The sequence below is a fragment of the Phyllobates terribilis genome, unplaced genomic scaffold (assembly GCF_046119375.1).
Source record: "Phyllobates terribilis strain yellow unplaced genomic scaffold, ASM4611937v1 Scaffold_1__5_contigs__length_1240528914, whole genome shotgun sequence".
NCBI lineage: Eukaryota > Metazoa > Chordata > Amphibia > Anura > Dendrobatidae > Phyllobates > Phyllobates terribilis.
The window spans coordinates 583,645,005-583,666,869 of record NW_027362761.1 but is presented as its reverse complement, the minus strand read 5'-3'; the positions used below and the strand labels follow the sequence as shown (position 1 = coordinate 583,666,869).

General features: G+C 45.4%; 1 protein-coding gene across 2 annotated transcripts in view; it reads right to left on the bottom strand.

The window, feature by feature from the left end:
* Positions 1–21,865, bottom strand: part of SPEF2 (sperm flagellar 2) — a 158,622-nt gene that overhangs the window by 93,424 nt on the left and 43,333 nt on the right. For both annotated transcript variants that reach the window (XM_073681592.1, XM_073681589.1), the window contains 6 exons: positions 20,487–20,674; positions 20,242–20,395; positions 16,925–17,141; positions 4,748–4,875; positions 1,446–1,518; positions 977–1,047 (listed from right to left, as the gene is read on the bottom strand). In XM_073681592.1, the coding sequence (XP_073537693.1) occupies positions 977–1,047; positions 1,446–1,518; positions 4,748–4,875; positions 16,925–17,141; positions 20,242–20,395; positions 20,487–20,674 (831 nt within the window). The remainder of the gene's footprint in view (positions 1–976; positions 1,048–1,445; positions 1,519–4,747; positions 4,876–16,924; positions 17,142–20,241; positions 20,396–20,486; positions 20,675–21,865) is intronic.

The window sequence follows — 21,865 nt, the reverse complement described above, 5'->3', positions numbered from 1 at the left end:
TACCTTAAGTAATCATAAAAGATCTTTTTTCTTCATTTTTTTCCCACTGTAACCTGCATCCATAGGAGCCCCGTAAAAAAGGCAAAGCCGCTCCCTGCTGTGCATGGTCTCTTTGGTAGATCTGGATCTGCTAGGACCCAGAAGCTCTGTTACGCCCCGCAGAGACCCAGCGATCATGGGATCGTTGGGTCCTACAGGCACATAGGCAGTGCCAATGCTGATCACCAGGTCCAACAGGTACATAGGCAGTGCTGATGCTGATTGCTAGGTCCTACAGGAACATAGGCAGTGCTGATGCTGATCGCCAGGTCCTACAGGAACATAGGCAGTGCTGATGCTGATCGCTAGGTCCTACATGCACATAGGCAGTGCCGATGCTGATTGCTAGGTCCTACAGGCACATAGGCAGTGCCGATGCTAATTGCTATGTCTTGGCACATAGACAGTGCCAAAGCTGATCGCTAGGTCCTACAGGCACATAGGCAGTGCTGATGCTGATCGCTAGGTCCTACATGGCACATAGGCAGTGCCTATGTTGATCGCTAGGTTCTACAGGCACATAGGCAGTGCCGATGCTAATTGCTATGTCTTGGCACATAGACAGTGCCAAAGCTGATCGCCAGATCCTACAGGCACATAGGCAGTGCCGATGTTGATCGCTAGGTTCTACAGGCACATAGGCAGTGCCGATGTTGATCGCTAGATCCTACAGGCACACAGGCAGTGCCGATGCTGATCGCTAGGTCCTACAGGCACATAGACAGTGCTGAAGCTTCTGTTTGCTACATGGAGTTTATTGAGCATTACATAGTCGGCAAAGGAGAAGACAGACGAGCTAATGAACCGCTTCTGTCTTCTCCCCAGAGACTAAAACTGAGTGAACTGAAAACCTATTTTGAGCAAATTAAACTTTTGTTTGACTCTTTGGAAAAAAACTCTTTTCCTGTCATTTGCTCTGACACTCGCTGTACGCTACCGTTCTTTCCTTTGGTTCTGCGTGTTCTCCCGGTGACGTCAGGGTCTGCGGCTGAGAAGGGTCGTCAGTCTCTGAAAGGCATTAATTAGAGGTATTACCGTGCTGCCTCTGTACTTGAACTGTGAGCACAAAGTGCAGCACCGCTTTCTGCAATGTGGACAGGAGTCCTTATGTCACGAGTATTCTCATGTGTTTCATAAAGGTTTTTTGGGCATTCTTTTCAAACCCAGGGGTCCAGGAAACCAAGTTGCAAAAAATTTGTGGTGTGGGTTTGGTCACAAATTTGTGACAAATCTGCAAAGAATTTCCATGAGTTACTTGCAGAACTTGCAGGATTTTACTGCGAATCAGCGGCAAATCCTGAATGTGTGAACATAACTTTAAAAAGGGTTGTCCACTACTAGACAGGACGAGTAAAGTCACATGTACAATATTGTAGGTAAGGCGATCATCTCAGGGGGTCACTTACTTTTAGCTGCATTAATACTTTCAGAGGACTGTGTTTCGAGTTCATCTGGAGCAGAAGTAAAATTCTCCGTCACCTGTTTGAGATAAAATAAATATAAAAGACGTCACGTTTAGCGTCCGGTCACAGGTATCGGCTGGTTTGTCTGAATATGGCCTCAGGGAAAGTACCGCCGCAGTATGAATCCCCCCGATATGCAATTGTGTGAACTGTCCCTTATTTTAATAGAACAGATGATGACATCTGAAGAAAAAGGGAAGGATGATCGAGCGTAACAGGCTAGTTTGTTGAAATAAAACATAGATTTTACTGTGCCCATTAAAACATTGCTCCACACCAATTGTCCATATGGTGCACTACAAGGATCAGGACCTACGCATTTCGACGTTTAAGTCTTAATCATCCTTCCCTTGTTCCTCATCTGAGTTACTGCGGCTTCTTTGACCGGATCCGGGCGAGCGGACTCCATTGTGCATTAGATGATGACATCTCACGCTTTCTGTCCATGGATTATACTGGTAGAGCGACATGAAGGTGTGAACATAGCCCTGTATGTGAGGCTGCTGCAGGGAGTCTGCACTGTGCTAATACCGCGGCTACAAAATCCTCTCTGTAAAAAATCCTCTCTGTTCTGTGGATTTTAGTAAATTTTGTTTTATATGAAGAACAGGTTTATTAGATTTGTAGATGAGGGGGCTATTGGAGTGGTCAAGGGCTCAACGTTCCACCCAACCCCCTCAATAACCATAATCCGTACCTGCCCCTATGGTGATTGACAGTGCACGCCTTGGAGTGCTGCCTGACCTAAATCCCCAGCTCTGCATGCACTGACACTGCAGGGGCCGAGAGCACACACACTGACACTGCAGGGGCCGAGAGCACACAACTGACACTGCAGGGGCCGAGAGCACACAACTGACACTGCAGGGGCCGAGAGCACACACACTGACACTGCAGGGGCCAAGAGCACACACACTGACACTGCAGGGGCTGAGAGCACACACAGTGTCAGTGCAGGGGCCGAGAGCACACACAGTGTCAGTGCGTGCACGAGCCTTCTCATCCCTCTCCTGTGAGTAACGGCCGCTCGCTGCACACAGGATCACACAGCAGTGGACGGACGAAGCTGACAGGAGAGGGAGATAACGGCGCCCACACACTGACACTGCAGGGGCCGAGAGCACACACAGTGTCAGTGCGTGCACGAGCCTTCTCATCCCTCTCCTGTGTGTAACGGCCGCTCGCTGCACACAGGATCACACAGCAATGGACGGCCGATGCTGACAGGAGAGGGAGATAACGGCGCCCACACAATGACACTGCAGGGGCCGAGAGCACACACAGTGTCAGTGCGTGCACGAGCCTTCTCATCCCTCTCCTGTGTGTAACGGCCGCTCGCTGCACACAGGATCACACAGCAGTGGACGGCCGATGCTGACAGGAGAGGGAGATAACGGCGCCCACACACTGACACTGCAGGGGCCGAGAGCACACACAGTGTCAGTGCGTGCACCAGCCTTCTCATCCCTCTCCTGTGTGTAACGGCCGCTCGCTGCAGACAGGATCACACAGCAGTGGACGGCCGAAGCTGACAGGAGAGGGAGATAACGGCGCCCACACACTGACACTGCAGGGGCCGAGAGCACACACAGTGTCAGTGCATGCACGAGCCTTCTCGTCCCTCTCCTGTGTGTAACGACCGCTCGCTGCACACAGGATCACACAGCAGTGGACGGCCGATGCTGACAGGAGAGGGAGATAACGGCGCCCACACACTGACACTGCAGGGGCCGAGAGCACACACAGTGTCAGTGCGTGCACCAGCCTTCTCATCCCTCTCCTGTGTGTAACGGCCGCTCGCTGCAGACAGGATCACACAGCAGTGGACGGCCGAAGCTGACAGGAGAGGGAGATAACGGCGCCCACACACTGACACTGCAGGGGCTGAGAGCAGACACAGTGTCAGTGCGTGCACGAGCCTTCTCATCCCTCTCCTGTGTGTAACGGACGCTTGCTGCAGACAGGATCACACAGCAGTGGATGGCCGAAGCTGACAGGAGAGGGAGATAAAAGCGCACACACTGACACTGCAGGCCCAAGAGCACACACAGTGTCAGTGCATGCAGGAGGGTTCTCTCCTCTCTCCTGTGTGTAACGGCCGCTCGTTGCAGACAGGATCCCACAGCAGTGGACGGCCGATGCTGACAGGAGAGGGAGATAAAAGCGCACACACTGACACTGCAGGGGCCGAGAGCAGACACAGTGTCAGTGCGTGTACGAGCCTTCTCATCCCTCTCCTGTGTGTAGTGGCCGCTTGCTGCAGACAGGATCACACAACAGCAGATGGCTGATGCTGACATTAGAAGGAGATGAGACAGCACACACACTGACTCTGTAGGGGCCAAGAGCCCACACGTTGTCAGTGCGTGTGGGACTGTACCCATCTCTCTTTTGTGTGTAGCGGGCACTCACTGCACACAGGATCAGAGAGTAGTGGGCAGTCGGTGCTGAAAGTAGAGGAGGATGAGAGCGTGAACACACTGACACTGCAGGGGCTGGGCTCACACAGTGTCAGTGCATGGAGAAGCGTTCCTATCCCTCTTTTTTGTGCATCGGCCGCTCACTGCACACAGGATCAGAAAGTAGCGGGTGGTTAGTGCTGAAAGGAGAGGGAGAGCGTGAACACACTGACACTGTGTGTACTCTTGGCCCTTGCAGTGTCAGTGTGTGTGTGCTCCTATCTCCCTCTCCTGTCAGCATCGGCCTCCTGTTGCTGTGTGATCCGGTGTGCAGTGAGCGGCCGCTGCACACAGGAAAGGGATGAGAACGATTCTGCGCAAACTGACACTGTTTGTCTGTTGTATCAGTGCCTGCAGGCCTCCAAAATAAGCTTGGAGGATGGCAATTGAGTGGCAAAAAAAGCACTTTTTTTCCCCTCTTTTTTTTGGGAGGACTTTAACGATCCAGTGTATATAGATCATGGCCTTTAAAGTTCAGCCACAGTTTCGATATGAAAGATGTGGGGGTATTCAGAAGGCACCCAGCTGCAATGGCAAACCATCGGTTCCCCGCAATCATGTCGCAGGGAGGTGGCGAGCTCATCTCCGATCGCAGCTTTTTGAGGCATTTCCGAGAGTGGCGCAGGCTCTGATCCTGAGACCGCTCCATGAAGGATATATTAGTCATGAGGCGTTAATGGGTGAAATCTTATCTGGATGGCACATTCACCCTACCCTATTGGCACAGGTCTATTACATCTGTAACAGAAGGCAAATATGTGCTTTTCCGTCCGCCGTGGGCTTTACCTTATTGTCCCCATCTTCTTCAGGATTCGTTGCAGGAACCTTGACCTCTTCTTCCAGTTCATTCTCACTATAGGCTTTTATAGACTCCTGCACCAGGTCATCCACATTCAGCACCTGGACACCGTATGCTGCCACCAGAGAGCACAAGCACAGGTTAGTACACATGCCCAGCACACACAGACATGAGGGATTCCTGCTCTTGTGTCTCTATGTAGCACATGTTCAGAAGCAGCAGCAGCTTATAGAACAACATACAGAAGTACTGAGCAGTGTAGCTGTAAATCCATCACTTGGACGAGAGAGAACACTTACTAGAAGCAACAACTTGGAAGATATTATACTGCAGTACTGAGCATTGTAGCTGCAAATCCAGTCCTAGGATGAGGTAAAACACCTACTACACAGCAGCAGCATGTAGGTAATTACACAGAAGTACTGATTAGTGTAGTTGTGAATCAAGCTGTGGGAAAGAAATAAGCACTTACAAGAAATTTGGCAGCATGGAGGACATTATACAGCAGGACTGAGCAACATAGCTGTGAATCCAGCACTGGGGTAAAAGAAAACACTTACCAGAATCTGCAGCATGGATGACATTACACTACAGTGCTGTGCAGCACTGGGGTGAGAGTGAACATTTACTAGAAGCAGCACATGAAAGACATTATACTGCACTACTGAAGTGTATATGTGAACCCAGCACTGGGGTAAAAGAAAACACTTACCAGAATCTGCAGCATGGATGACATTACACTACAGTGCTGTGCAGCACTGGGGTGAGAGTGAACATTTACTAGAAGCAGCACATGAAGGACATTATACTGCACTACTGAAGTGTATGTGTGAATCCAGCACTGGAGTGAGAATGAACATTTACTAGAAGCAGCACATGAAGGACATTATACTGCACTACTGAAGTGTATGTGTGAATCCAGCACTGGAGTGAGAATGAACATTTACTAGAAGCAGCACATGAAGGACATTATACTGCACTACTGAAGTGTATATGTGAATCCAGCACTGGAGTGAGAGCGAACATTTACTAGAAGCAGCACATGAAGGACATTATACTGCACTACTGAAGTGTATATGTGAATCCAGCACTGGAGTGAGAATGAACATTTACTAGAAGCAGCACATGAAGGACATTATACTGCACTACTGAAGTGTATATGTGAATCCAGCACTGGAGTGAGAGCGAATATTTACTAGAAGCAGCACATGAAGGACATTATACTGCACTACTAAAGTGTATGTGTGAATCCAGCACTGGAGTGAGAATGAACATTTACTAGAAGCAGCACATGAATGACATTATACTGCACTACTGAAGTGTATGTGTGAATCCAGCACTGGAGTGAGAGCGAACATTTACTAGAAGCAGCACATGAATGACATTATACTGCACTACTGAAGTGTATGTGTGAATCCAGCACTGGAGTGAGAGCGAACATTTACTAGAAGCAGCACATGAAGGACATTATACTGCACTACTGAAGTGTATATGTGAATCCAGCACTGGAGTGAGAATGAACATTTACTAGAAGCAGCACATGAAGGACATTATACTGCACTACTAAAGTGTATGTGTGAATCCAGCACTGGAGTGAGAATGAACATTTACTAGAAGCAGCACATGAATGACATTATACTGCACTACTGAAGTGTATGTGTGAATCCAGCACTGGAGTGAGAGCGAACATTTACTAGAAGCAGCACATGAAGGACATTATACTGCACTACTGAAGTGTATGTGTGAATCCAGCACTGGAGGGAGAATGAACATTTACTAGAAGCAGCACATGAAGGACATTATACTGCACTACTGAAGTGTATATGTGAACCCAGCACTGGAGTGAGAGCGAACATTTACTAGAAGCAGCACATGAATGACATTATACTGCACTACTAAAGTGTATGTGTGAATCCAGCACTGGGGTGAGAGTGAACATTTACTAGAAGCAGCACATGAAGGACATTATACTGCACTACTGAAGTGTATATGTGAATCCAGCACTGGAGTGAGAATGAACATTTACTAGAAGCAGCACATGAAGGACATTATACTGCACTACTGAAGTGTATATGTGAATCCAGCACTGGAGTGAGAATGAACATTTACTAGAAGCAGCACATGAAGGACATTATACTGCACTACTGAAGTGTATATGTGAACCCAGCACTGGAGTGAGAATGAACATTTACTAGAAGCAGCACATGAATGACATTATACTGCACTACTAAAGTGTATGTGTGAATCCAGCACTGGGGTGAGAGTGAACATTTACTAGAAGCAGCACATGAATGACATTATACTGCACTACTGAAGTGTATATGTGAACCCAGCACTGGAGTGAGAGCGAACATTTACTAGAAGCAGCACATGAATGACATTATACTGCACTACTGAAGTGTATGTGTGAATCCAGCACTGGGGTGAGAATGAACATTTACTAGAAGCAGCACATGAAGGACATTATACTGCACTACTGAAGTGTATATGTGAATCCAGCACTGGAGTGAGAATGAACATTTACTAGAAGCAGCACATGAAGGACATTATACTGCACTACTGAAGTGTATATGTGAATCCAGTACTGAAGTGAGAGCGAACATTTACTAGAAGCAGCACATGAATGACATTATACTGCACTACTGAAGTGTATATGTGAATCCAGTACTGAAGTGAGAGCGAACATTTACTAGAAGCAGCACATGAATGACATTATACTGCACTACTGAAGTGTATTATGTGAATCCAGCACTGGAGTGAGAATGAACATTTACTAGAAGCAGCACATGAAGGACATTATACTGCACTACTGAAGTGTATATGTGAATCCAGTACTGAAGTGAGAGCGAACATTTACTAGAAGCAGCACATGAAGGACATTATACTGCACTACTGAAGTGTATATGTGAATCCAGCACTGGAGTGAGAATGAACATTTACTAGAAGCAGCACATGAAGGACATTATACTGCACTACTGAAGTGTATATGTGAATCCAGCACTGGAGTGAGAATGAACATTTACTAGAAGCAGCACATGAAGGACATTATACTGCACTACTGAAGTGTATGTGTGAATCCAGCACTGGAGTGAGAATGAACATTTACTAGAAGCAGCACATGAAGGACATTATACTGCACTACTGAAGTGTATATGTGAACCCAGCACTGGAGTGAGAGCGAACATTTACTAGAAGCAGCACATGAATGACATTATACTGCACTACTAAAGTGTATGTGTGAATCCAGCACTGGGGTGAGAGTGAACATTTACTAGAAGCAGCACATGAAGGACATTATACTGCACTACTGAAGTGTATATGTGAATCCAGCACTGGAGTGAGAATGAACATTTACTAGAAGCAGCACATGAAGGACATTATACTGCACTACTGAAGTGTATATGTGAATCCAGCACTGGAGTGAGAATGAACATTTACTAGAAGCAGCACATGAATGACATTATACTGCACTACTGAAGTGTATATGTGAATCCAGTACTGGAGTGAGAATGAACATTTACTAGAAGCAGCACATGAAGGACATTATACTGCACTACTGAAGTGTATATGTGAACCCAGCACTGGAGTGAGAATGAACATTTACTAGAAGCAGCACATGAAGGACATTATACTGCACTACTGAAGTGTATATGTGAATCCAGTACTGAAGTGAGAGCGAACATTTACTAGAAGCAGCACATGAATGACATTATACTGCACTACTGAAGTGTATTATGTGAATCCAGCACTGGAGTGAGAATGAACATTTACTAGAAGCAGCACATGAAGGACATTATACTGCACTACTGAAGTGTATATGTGAACCCAGTACTGAAGTGAGAGCGAACATTTACTAGAAGCAGCACATGAAGGACATTATACTGCACTACTGAAGTGTATATGTGAATCCAGCACTGGAGTGAGAATGAACATTTACTAGAAGCAGCACATGAAGGACATTATACTGCACTACTGAAGTGTATGTGTGAATCCAGCACTGGAGTGAGAATGAACATTTACTAGAAGCAGCACATGAAGGACATTATACTGCACTACTGAAGTGTATATGTGAACCCAGCACTGGAGTGAGAGCGAACATTTACTAGAAGCAGCACATGAATGACATTATACTGCACTACTAAAGTGTATGTGTGAATCCAGCACTGGGGTGAGAGTGAACATTTACTAGAAGCAGCACATGAAGGACATTATACTGCACTACTGAAGTGTATATGTGAATCCAGCACTGGAGTGAGAATGAACATTTACTAGAAGCAGCACATGAAGGACATTATACTGCACTACTGAAGTGTATATGTGAATCCAGCACTGGAGTGAGAATGAACATTTACTAGAAGCAGCACATGAAGGACATTATACTGCACTACTGAAGTGTATATGTGAATCCAGCACTGGAGTGAGAATGAACATTTACTAGAAGCAGCACATGAAGGACATTATACTGCACTACTAAAGTGTATGTGTGAATCCAGCACTGGGGTGAGAGTGAACATTTACTAGAAGCAGCACATGAATGACATTATACTGCACTACTGAAGTGTATATGTGAACCCAGCACTGGAGTGAGAGCGAACATTTACTAGAAGCAGCACATGAATGACATTATACTGCACTACTGAAGTGTATGTGTGAATCCAGCACTGGAGTGAGAATGAACATTTACTAGAAGCAGCACATGAAGGACATTATACTGCACTACTGAAGTGTATATGTGAATCCAGCACTGGAGTGAGAATGAACATTTACTAGAAGCAGCACATGAAGGACATTATACTGCACTACTGAAGTGTATATGTGAATCCAGTACTGAAGTGAGAGCGAACATTTACTAGAAGCAGCACATGAATGACATTATACTGCACTACTGAAGTGTATTATGTGAATCCAGCACTGGAGTGAGAATGAACATTTACTAGAAGCAGCACATGAAGGACATTATACTGCACTACTGAAGTGTATATGTGAATCCAGTACTGAAGTGAGAGCGAACATTTACTAGAAGCAGCACATGAAGGACATTATACTGCACTACTGAAGTGTATATGTGAATCCAGCACTGGAGTGAGAATGAACATTTACTAGAAGCAGCACATGAAGGACATTATACTGCACTACTGAAGTGTATATGTGAATCCAGCACTGGAGTGAGAATGAACATTTACTAGAAGCAGCACATGAAGGACATTATACTGCACTACTGAAGTGTATGTGTGAATCCAGCACTGGAGTGAGAATGAACATTTACTAGAAGCAGCACATGAAGGACATTATACTGCACTACTGAAGTGTATATGTGAACCCAGCACTGGAGTGAGAGCGAACATTTACTAGAAGCAGCACATGAATGACATTATACTGCACTACTAAAGTGTATGTGTGAATCCAGCACTGGGGTGAGAGTGAACATTTACTAGAAGCAGCACATGAAGGACATTATACTGCACTACTGAAGTGTATATGTGAATCCAGCACTGGAGTGAGAATGAACATTTACTAGAAGCAGCACATGAAGGACATTATACTGCACTACTGAAGTGTATATGTGAATCCAGTACTGGAGTGAGAATGAACATTTACTAGAAGCAGCACATGAAGGACATTATACTGCACTACTGAAGTGTATATGTGAACCCAGCACTGGAGTGAGAATGAACATTTACTAGAAGCAGCACATGAAGGACATTATACTGCACTACTGAAGTGTATATGTGAATCCAGCACTGGAGTGAGAGTGAACATTTACTAGAAGCAGCACATGAAGGACATTTTACTGCACTACTGAAGTGTATATGTGATCCAGCACTGGAGTGAGAATGAACATTTACTAGAAGCAGCACATGAAGGAGATTATACTGCACTACTGAAGTGTATATGTGATCCAGCACTGGAGTGAGAATGAACATTTACTAGAAGCAGCACATGAAGGACATTATACTGCACTACTGAAGTGTATATGTGAATCCAGCACTGGAGTGAGAATGAACATTTACTAGAAGCAGCACATGAATGACATTATACTGCACTACTGAAGTGTATGTGTGAATCCAGCACTGGAGTGAGAATGAACATTTACTAGAAGCAGCACATGAAGGACATTATACTGCACTACTGAAGTGTATATGTGAATCCAGCACTGGAGTGAGAATGAACATTTACTAGAAGCAGCACATGAAGGACATTATACTGCACTACTGAAGTGTATATGTGAATCCAGCACTGGAGTGAGAGTGAACATTTACTAGAAGCAGCACATGAAGGACATTATACTGCACTACTGAAGTGTATATGTGAATCCAGCACTGGAGTGAGAGTGAACATTTACTAGAAGCAGCACATGAAGGACATTTTACTGCACTACTGAAGTGTATATGTGAATCCAGCACTTTAGTGAGAGTGAACATTTACTAGAAGCAGCACATGAAGGACATTATGCTGCACTACTGAAGTGTATATGTGAATCCAGCACTGGAGTGAGAATGAACATTTACTAGAAGCAGCACATGAAGGACATTATACTGCACTACTGAAGTGTATATGTGAATCCAGCACTGGAGTGAGAATGAACATTTACTAGAAGCAGCACATGAAGGACATTATACTGCACTACTGAAGTGTATATGTGATCCAGCACTGGAGTGAGAATTAACATTTACTAGAAGCAGCACATGAAGGACATTATACTGCACTACTGAAGTGTATATGTGAACCCAGCACTGGAGTGAGAATGAACATTTACTAGAAGCAGCACATGAATGACATTATGCTGCACTACTGAAGTGTATGTGTGAATCCAGCACTGGAGTGAGAATTAACATTTACTAGAAGCAGCACATGAAGGACATTATGCTGCACTACTGAAGTGTATATGTGAATCCAGCACTGGAGTGAGAATGAACATTTACTAGAAGCAGCACACGAAGGACATTATGCTGCACTACTGAAGTGTATATGTGAATCCAGCACTGGAGTGAGAATGAACATTTACTAGAAGCAGCACATGAATGACATTATGCTGCACTACTGAAGTGTATGTGTGAACCCAGAACTGGAGTGAGAATGAACATTTACTAGAAGCAGCACATGAAGGACATTTTACTGCACTACTGAAGTGTATGTGTGAATCCAGCACTGGAGTGAGAATGAACATTTACTAGAAGCAGCACATGAAGGACATTATACTGCACTACTGAAGTGTATATGTGAATCCAGCACTGGAGTGAGAATGAACATTTACTAGAAACAGCAACATGAAGGACATTATACTGCACTACTGAAGTGTATGTGTGAATCCAGCACTGGAGTGAGAGCGAACATTTACTAGAAGCAGCACATGAAGGACATTATACTGCACTACTGAAGAGTATGGGTGAATCCAGCACTGGAGTGAGAGTGAACATTTACTAGAAACAGCAACATGAAGGACATTATACTGCACTACTGAAGTGTATGTGTGAATCCAGCACTGGAGTGAGAATGAACATTTACTAGAAGCAGCACATGAAGGACATTATACTGCACTACTGAAGTGTATATGTGAATCCAGCACTGGAGTGAGAATGAACATTTACTAGAAGCAGCACATGAAGGACATTATACTGCACTACTGAAGTGTATATGTGAATCCAGCACTGGAGTGAGAATGAACATTTACTAGAAGCAGCACATGAAGGACATTATACTGCACTACTGAAGTGTATGTGTGAATCCAGCACTGGAGTGAGAATGAACATTTACTAGAAGCAGCACATGAAGGACATTATGCTGCACTACTGAAGTGTATGGGTGAATCCAGCACTGGAGTGAGAATGAACATTTACTAGAAACAGCACATGAATGACATTATACTGCACTACTGAAGTGTATGTGTGAATCCAGCACTGGAGTGAGAATGAACATTTACTAGAAGCAGCACATGAAGGACATTATACTGCACTACTGAAGTGTATGTGTGAATCCAGCACTGGAGTGAGAATGAACATTTACTAGAAGCAGCACATGAAGGACATTATACTGCACTACTGAAGTGTATGTGTGAATCCAGCACTGGAGTGAGAGCGAACATTTACTAGAAGCAGCACATGAAGGACATTATGCTGCACTACTGAAGTGTATGTGTGAATCCAGCACTGGAGTGAGAATGAACATTTACTAGAAGCAGCACATGAAGGACATTATACTGCACTACTGAAGTGTATGTGTGAATCCAGCACTGGAGTGAGAATGAACATTTACTAGAAGCAGCACATGAAGGACATTATACTGCACTACTGAAGTGTATATGTGAATCCAGCACTGGAGTGAGAGCGAACATTTACTAGAAGCAGCACATGAATGACATTATACTGCACTACTGAAGTGTATGTGTGAATCCAGCACTGGAGTGAGAATGAACATTTACTAGAAGCAGCACATGAAGGACATTATACTGCACTACTGAAGTGTATATGTGAATCCAGCACTGGAGTGAGAGCGAACATTTACTAGAAGCAGCACATGAACGACATTATACTGCACTACTGAAGTGTATATGTGAACCCAGCACTGGAGTGAGAATGAACATTTACTAGAAGCAGCACATGAAGGACATTATACTGCACTACTGAAGTGTATGTGTGAATCCAGCACTGGAGTGAGAATGAACATTTACCAGAAGCAGCACATGAAGGACATTATGCTGCACTACTGAAGAGTATGGGTGAATCCAGCACTGGAGTGAGAGTGAACATTTACTAGAAACAGCAACATGAAGGACATTATACTGCACTACTGAAGTGTATGTGTGAATCCAGCACTGGAGTGAGAATGAACATTTACTAGAAGCAGCACATGAAGGACATTATACTGCACTACTGAAGTGTATATGTGAATCCAGCACTGGAGTGAGAATGAACATTTACTAGAAGCAGCACATGAAGGACATTATACTGCACTACTGAAGTGTATGTGTGAATCCAGCACTGGAGTGAGAATGAACATTTACTAGAAGCAGCACATGAAGGACATTATACTGCACTACTGAAGTGTATGTGTGAATCCAGCACTGGAGTGAGAATGAACATTTACTAGAAGCAGCACATGAAGGACATTATACTGCACTACTGAAGTGTATATGTGAATCCAGCACTGGAGTGAGAGCGAACATTTACTAGAAGCAGCACATGAAGGACATTATACTGCACTACTGAAGTGTATGTGTGAATCCAGCACTGGAGTGAGAATGAACATTTACTAGAAGCAGCACATGAAGGACATTATACTGCACTACTGAAGTGTATATGTGAATCCAGCACTGGAGTGAGAGCGAACATTTACTAGAAGCAGCACATGAATGACATTATACTGCACTACTGAAGTGTATGTGTGAATCCAGCACTGGAGTGAGAATGAACATTTACTAGAAGCAGCACATGAAGGACATTATACTGCACTACTGAAGTGTATATGTGAATCCAGCACTGGAGTGAGAGCGAACATTTACTAGAAGCAGCACATGAATGACATTATACTGCACTACTGAAGTGTATATGTGAACCCAGCACTGGAGTGAGAATGAACATTTACTAGAAGCAGCACATGAAGGACATTTTACTGCACTACTGAAGTGTATGTGTGAATCCAGTACTGGAGTGAGAATGAACATTTACTAGAAGCAGCACATGAAGGACATTATACTGCACTACTGAAGTGTATATGTGAATCCAGTACTGGAGTGAGAGCGAACATTTACTAGAAGCAGCACATGAAGGACATTATACTGCACTACTGAAGTGTATTATGTGAATCCAGCACTGGAGTGAGAATGAACATTTACTAGAAGCAGCACATGAAGGACATTATACTGCACTACTGAAGTGTATATGTGAATCCAGTACTGAAGTGAGAATGAACATTTACTAGAAGCAGCACATGAAGGACATTTTACTGCACTACTGAAGTGTATGTGTGAATCCAGTACTGGAGTGAGAGCGAACATTTACTAGAAGCAGCACATGAAGGACATTATACTGCACTACTGAAGTGTATTATGTGAATCCAGCACTGGAGTGAGAATGAACATTTACTAGAAGCAGCACATGAAGGACATTATACTGCACTACTGAAGTGTATGTGTGAATCCAGCACTGGAGTGAGAATGAACATTTACTAGAAGCAGCACATGAATGACATTATACTGCACTACTGAAGTGTATGTGTGAATCCAGCACTGGAGTGAGAGCGAACATTTACTAGAAGCAGCACATGAATGACATTATACTGCACTACTGAAGTGTATATGTGAACCCAGAACTGGAGTGAGAATGAACATTTACTAGAAGCAGCACATGAATGACATTATACTGCACTACTGAAGTGTATATGTGAACCCAGAACTGGAGTGAGAATGAACATTTACTAGAAGCAGCACATGAATGACATTATACTGCACTACTGAAGTGTATGTGTGAATCCAGCACTGGGGTGAGAATGAACATTTACTAGAAGCAGCACATGAAGGACATTATGCTGCACTACTGAAGTGTATGTGTGAATCCAGCACTGGAGTGAGAATGAACATTTACTAGAAGCAGCACATGAAGGACATTATGCTGCACTACTGAAGTGTATGTGTGAATCCAGCACTGGGGTGAGAGCGAACATTTACTAGAAGCAGCACATGAAGGACATTATACTGCACTACTGAAGTGTATGTGTGAATCCAGCACTGGAGTGAGAATGAACATTTACTAGAAGCAGCACATGAAGGACATTATGCTGCACTACTGAAGTGTATGTGTGAATCCAGCACTGGAGTGAGAGCGAACATTTACTAGAAGCAGCACATGAAGGACATTATACTGCACTACTGAAGTGTATATGTGAACCCAGAACTGGAGTGAGAGTGAACATTTACTAGAAGCAGCACATGAATGACATTATACTGCACTACTGAAGTGTATATGTGAATCCAGCACTGGAGTGAGAATGAACATTTACTAGAAGCAGCACATGAAGGACATTATGCTGCACTACTGAAGTGTATGTGTGAATCCAGCACTGGGGTGAGAGTGAACATTTACTAGAAGCAGCACATGAAGGACATTATACTGCACTACTGAAGTGTATATGTGAACCCAGCACTGGAGTGAGAATGAACATTTACTAGAAGCAGCACATGAAGGACATTATACTGCACTACTGAAGTGTATGTGTGAATCCAGCACTGGAGTGAGAATGAACATTTACTAGAAGCAGCACATGAATGACATTATACTGCACTACTGAAGTGTATGTGTGAATCCAGCACTGGAGTGAGAGCGAACATTTACTAGAAGCAGCACATGAATGACATTATACTGCACTACTGAAGTGTATATGTGAACCCAGAACTGGAGTGAGAATGAACATTTACTAGAAGCAGCACATGAATGACATTATACTGCACTACTGAAGTGTATATGTGAATCCAGCATTGGAGTGAGAATGAACATTTACTAGAAGCAGCACATGAAGGACATTATACTACACTACTGAAGTGTATATGTGAATCCAGCACTGGAGTGAGAGCGAACATTTACTAGAAGCAGCACATGAAGGACATTATGCTGCACTACTGAAGTGTATATGTGAATCCAGCACTGGAGTGAGAATGAACATTTACTAGAAGCAGCACATGAAGGACATTATACTGCACTACTGAAGTGTATATGTGAATACAGCACTGGAGTGAGAATGAACGTTTACTAGAAGCAGCACATGAAGGACATTATACTGCACTACTGAAGTGTATATGTGAACCCAGCACTGGGTTGCGTTAAAACACCTAACAGAAAGAAGAAGCCAGGAGGAAACTCTACAGTACTGAGCAGTGTAGCTATGAATCCAGGACTGTAGCGAGATACACACAGAGCCATGCACCGGCTTTATCTGTGCTTCTCTTTCACCCTGCTCCTCCGTCTCTCCTCTCCGTAGACTTATCTAGGCAGCTGCAATCTGATTTCTCAGTGAGCTGTCAGTCGGACTTTACATGAGCAGGACAGACTGAGAGGACCATGGTATCAGGGAAGGAAGAAGTGTCTCATAAGTGGAGAAAAAGGCATATTTCTGTGATTAGATATATTACAAAAGTTTCTTATATTCACTTGCACCATTTATTTATGCAGTACCTTGTGCTAGATGCTTCAGGCAGGTGCTCTTTCCAGAAAAAATATTTCCAAGGACGCAGCCTTTAATGGGGAATGGAGGAAGCCCGGGGACTGCTATTGGCGCTGGGGGAGGATGAACGATATTCATCAGTCTGTGAACTACATGGCCCAGAATGTTGTTATTGGGGGCAGGTTTTATGGCCGCAGTATCGGAGGAGACCCACTCTCCAGTCATGGCCTGTGAAAGAACGAGGAGAAAATGTCAGTCCGTGCTGGAGGCAGCTTTTATGTCAGGCTGTAAAAGGGGTTATTGGAAATTTTTATCCTTAGCACAGGTCATCGATATTAGATTGGTGGAGATCAGATCACTGATTAGATGATCGCAGGCGCGGTGGCGCACAAGAAATGTCACAGCGACCTACGATGTGTAGTGGCCGTGACTGGTACTGCAACTTCTCTCCCGCTCAAACTGTCACATTTATCTCAATGGAACTTGCAGAAATCCAGCAAAACAACTCGCCTCCTATGTGTGAATACACCCTAAAGAATATTTTAAAGTTATGCATTATCAATATGTTCACTTTTTTTAAAAAAAATAAATAAACTAGGACAAGACCTTAACGGGTACATTCACACGTGAGGAATTTGCTGCATACTCGCAGTGCAGTGAGGCTTAGAAAAAAAAAAAACAGCACCATGCAGATTTTTAAGTTGCCGACATGTGGTAGAATCGCCATAGTTTGTGGTGAGTTGAGCCCAGGAAACATTTAATTTTCCATTAAAAGGGTTACATTCCCATCTTCATAAATGCGTATTGTTGGATAGTGTGCGCAAATAAGAGCACTTTTGCAATTTGCTGCTTATTAAAATTTCCAGCCGTTCTTGAGATATTAACACTTTTGCTTTGTTTACAGCTCCGTCGCCTTGGAAAACGACCACCGCTGCTAGACAGCAGAACATGTGGCAGTGCTTACAAGCTCTTCTGTATTGAGCACAATCTTGAAGCTGACCGGGATCTCTTGATCTCACTGTTACCGCCTAATCCCGGCCAACTTCAGCGCAGCGTTTACAAGCTAGACAGCAGCGGTGGACGGTCTCCTAGGCAACAGGCTGTAAACAAAAGAAAAATGTTAATATCTCAAGAACGCTTGCAAATCTTAACAAGCGGTAAATTGCAAAATTGCTGGTTTTTATAACCACTATCCGATAATGTCCATCAATGACCCAAAAAGAAACGTGGCCGTGCAGAGGTGGTCAAAGCAGCAGGGACGATTTTGTCATTTTGCTCAGGTAAAGTGCACAAAGAAAAGTGCTACCTCTGCTACTAACCCCACTGAATACACGTCTGGCTGCGGTGACCACCAGGGAATCGGTAATTGTTGCTGACCACTAGACCAACATGGACAATAGTATTTACTTTTGGGGTTTCATTTATTTTTGCACCTGAACCAGCATGAAACCTTGTATATCAGGAGTGCGATGACTTCAGCCGACCCAAGATAATGCTGTTCCTTCCTCCGCAGATGAGGGTGCAGGCGAGAAGTGTCAGGAAGTGGCCGCAAGGTGCGATTATTGTGGCGAATGCACAACAGGAAACACAAGAAACTCAAGTGTCTGCCGCTCGTAAACAGACAAATCCTTCATTCACTTTCTTCTACAGGAGCGTAGGACGAGGGGCTGTCCACTACCAGAGAAGGGTCTTCCCCCAAATGTTCCTACAAAGCTGAAGCTGCAATTGTCCACAACGTCTTGTGCTTAAGATTAAGATTTCCTGTCACTGGAGCTGAGGGTCCGCGGCCGCACCCCTGATAACAGCCCAGAGCATTATCCTCCTCAACCATCTGTACAGCGAGGGGCCGGAGATTGTACACTGGGAGGTCAAGGGGGCCGGATGGTATACACAGGGGCCGAGGGTATACACCGGGGGCAATGGGCCGATGGTATACACTGAGGGATGAGGAGCCGATGGTATACACTGAGGGTTGAGGGGCTGGATGTTATACACCGGGGCCGAGGGTATACAACGGGGGCAATTGGCTGATGGTATACACTGGGGGATAATGGGCCAATGGTATACACTGAGGGTTGAGGGGCTGGATGTTATACACCGGGGTCGAGGGTATACACCGGGGGCAATGGGCCGATGGTATACACTGGGGGATAATGGGCCGATGGTATACACTGAGGGTTGAGGGGCTGGATGTTATACACCGGGGGCAATGGGCCGATGGTATACACTGGGGGATGAGGGGCCGATGGTATACACTGAGGGTTGAGGGGCTGGATGTTATACACCGGGGCCGAGGGTATACACCGGGGGCAATGGGCCGATGGTATACACTGGGGGATGAGGGGCCGATGGTATACACTGAGGGTTGAGGGGCTGGATGTTATACACCGGGGCCGAGGGTATACACCGGGGGCAATGGGCCGATGGTATACACTGGGGGATGAGGGGCCGATGGTATACACTGAGGGTTGAGGGGCTGGATGTTATATACCGGGGGCAATAGGCTGATGGTATACACTGGGGGATGAGGGGCTGATGGTATACACTGAGGGTTGAGGGGCTGGATGTTATACACCGGGGCCGAGGGTATACACCGGGGGCAATGGGCCGATGGTATACACTGGGGGATGAGGGGCCGATGGTATACACTGAGGGTTGAGGGGCTGGATGTTATACACCGGGGCCGAGGGTACACACCGGGGGCAATGGGCCGATGGTATACACTGGGGGATGAGGGGCCGATGGTATACACTGAGGGTTGAGGGGCTGGATGTTATACACCGGGGGCAATAGGCTAATGGTATACACTGGGGGATGAGGGGCTGATGGTATACACTGAGGGTTGAGGGGCTGGATGTTATACACCAGGGCCGAGGGTATACACCGGGGGCAATGGGCCGATGGTATACACTGGGGGATGAGGGGCCGATGGTATACACTGAGGGTTGAGGGGCTGGATGTTATACACCGGTGGCAATGGGATAAATGAGAAACCAGAAGTCAATAATTAAGACGTGCGTCCTATACTTTTTTCCATACTGTGTAGTGTGTGTGTCCTATAAACATCCAAGAAGATGACATCAGAGAGAGGGGTCCATGGGACTCAGACTCCCAATTACAGCCAGAGGGGCTTTCGGACACAGCCAATGCAATCACCTGTAATGTCGGCTCATAGGATATGTTTGAGTTGAGATCTCCTTTAATTTGATCTAAATAATTTTAATAACAAAGATATAGAGAAAAGGAATTAAATCCTCGGCAGATTCTGGACCTCTGGTATGTTCTTGTGCGGGAGGTGGTTACACACGGAGGGGGAGTCTGGCCGTACCTTGTACTCCTCGTAGTCCTTCTCGTCCAGCAGACCCTCCTTCTCCAGCTCTCCCCTCTGCTCGGGGGCTGGATCTATTGAGGCTTCTTGGTACAGAGGTAATCCAGAGAAAAAGATTTCTTTCCATTCTCGCATTAATTTTCTTGGGATAAGCCTGAAATAAAAATAATAAAATATTACAACTTTATCTGATACAAAAAGGCGGGGGCAGATTTCAGACTAAGGGGTCCTCGATGGGACCGGACCTGTTTGTCAGCTCTCTGTATTCTTCGATCTTTGTGACCAGATCTACGATCTGACGGACGACTGCCTGGCAGGTGGAGTAGTGCTTCTTGTATCGGACCTCGGCTCTCTCGGCTGCCATCTGCTCATACAGCGCCTGGACTTTCTGGACCTCGTCCTCGCGGTCCAGCCTTGCTTGTTCCTCAATGGCCTGTAACAGGTAGCATACATAGGTCAGATCCGTGAGCTGGATGTCTGCGGTCCCCAATATACTGATAGTGGGGCCAAGTCTCTTCAGGATGTAACATATTCTCAACTCCATTGATGATATTGTCGGATAGATCTTGTAAATACGAGCACTTTTACAATTTACTGCTTATTAAAATTTGCAGCCGTTCTTGAGATATTAACACTTTTCTTTTGTTTACATTTGGTTGCCTTGGGAACCGACCACTGCTGCTAGACAGCAGACCACACACAGTGCTTGCACGCTCTTTTCTGTTGACCTTGTATGCCCTGTTTTGGAGTTAGGCTAGGATCGCTAGAGCGCCCTGTTTCCTCCTAATCTTGGCCAGCTTCTGTGCCGTGTACAAGCTAGACAGCAGCGGTGGTCGGTCTGCGAGGCAACGAGCTGCAAACAAAAGAAAGTGTTAATATCTCAAGAACAGCTGCAAATTTTAAGAAGTACCGTATTTTTCGGACTATAAGATGCACAGGACCATAAGACGCACCTAGGTTTTAAAGGAGGAAAATAGGGAAAAAAAATTTAAGCAAAAAATTTGGTCATGATGCACTGTTAAGGGGGAGGGGGTCTCATGCTGACACTGGTATTGGGGTAATGTCCCCCAATTCTGTTAATATCCTCCATCCTGGTATGCATGGCACCCCTTTATCCCCCATCCTGGTATGCATGGCACCCCTTTATACCCCATCTTGGTATGCATGGCACCCCTTTATCCCCCATCCTGGTATGCATGGTACCCCTTGAGCCCCCATCCTGGTATGCATGGCACCCTCTGAGCCCCCATCCTGGTATGTATGGCACCCCTTGAGCCCCCATCCTGGTATGCATGGCACCCTCTGAGCCCCCATCCTGGTAAGCATGGCACCCCTTGAGCCCCCATCCTGGTATGCAGGGCACCCCTTGAGCCCCCACCCTGGTATGCATGGCACCCTCTGAGCCCACATCCTGGTATGTATGGCACCCCTTGAGCCCCCATCCAGCTGCCCACAAAAAAAAATAAACAATCATACTCACCTCCTCTCTCCTCCAGCGCTGTCCCGCTCTGCTGCCGACACTCTCACTGTGTGAGCCGCGCTTGGCAGGGCGCGCATGGCGTCCCTGCCATGCGCCCTCACACAGTGTGAGACGCTGTGTTGGAATAGCCACTGCTCCCCACGC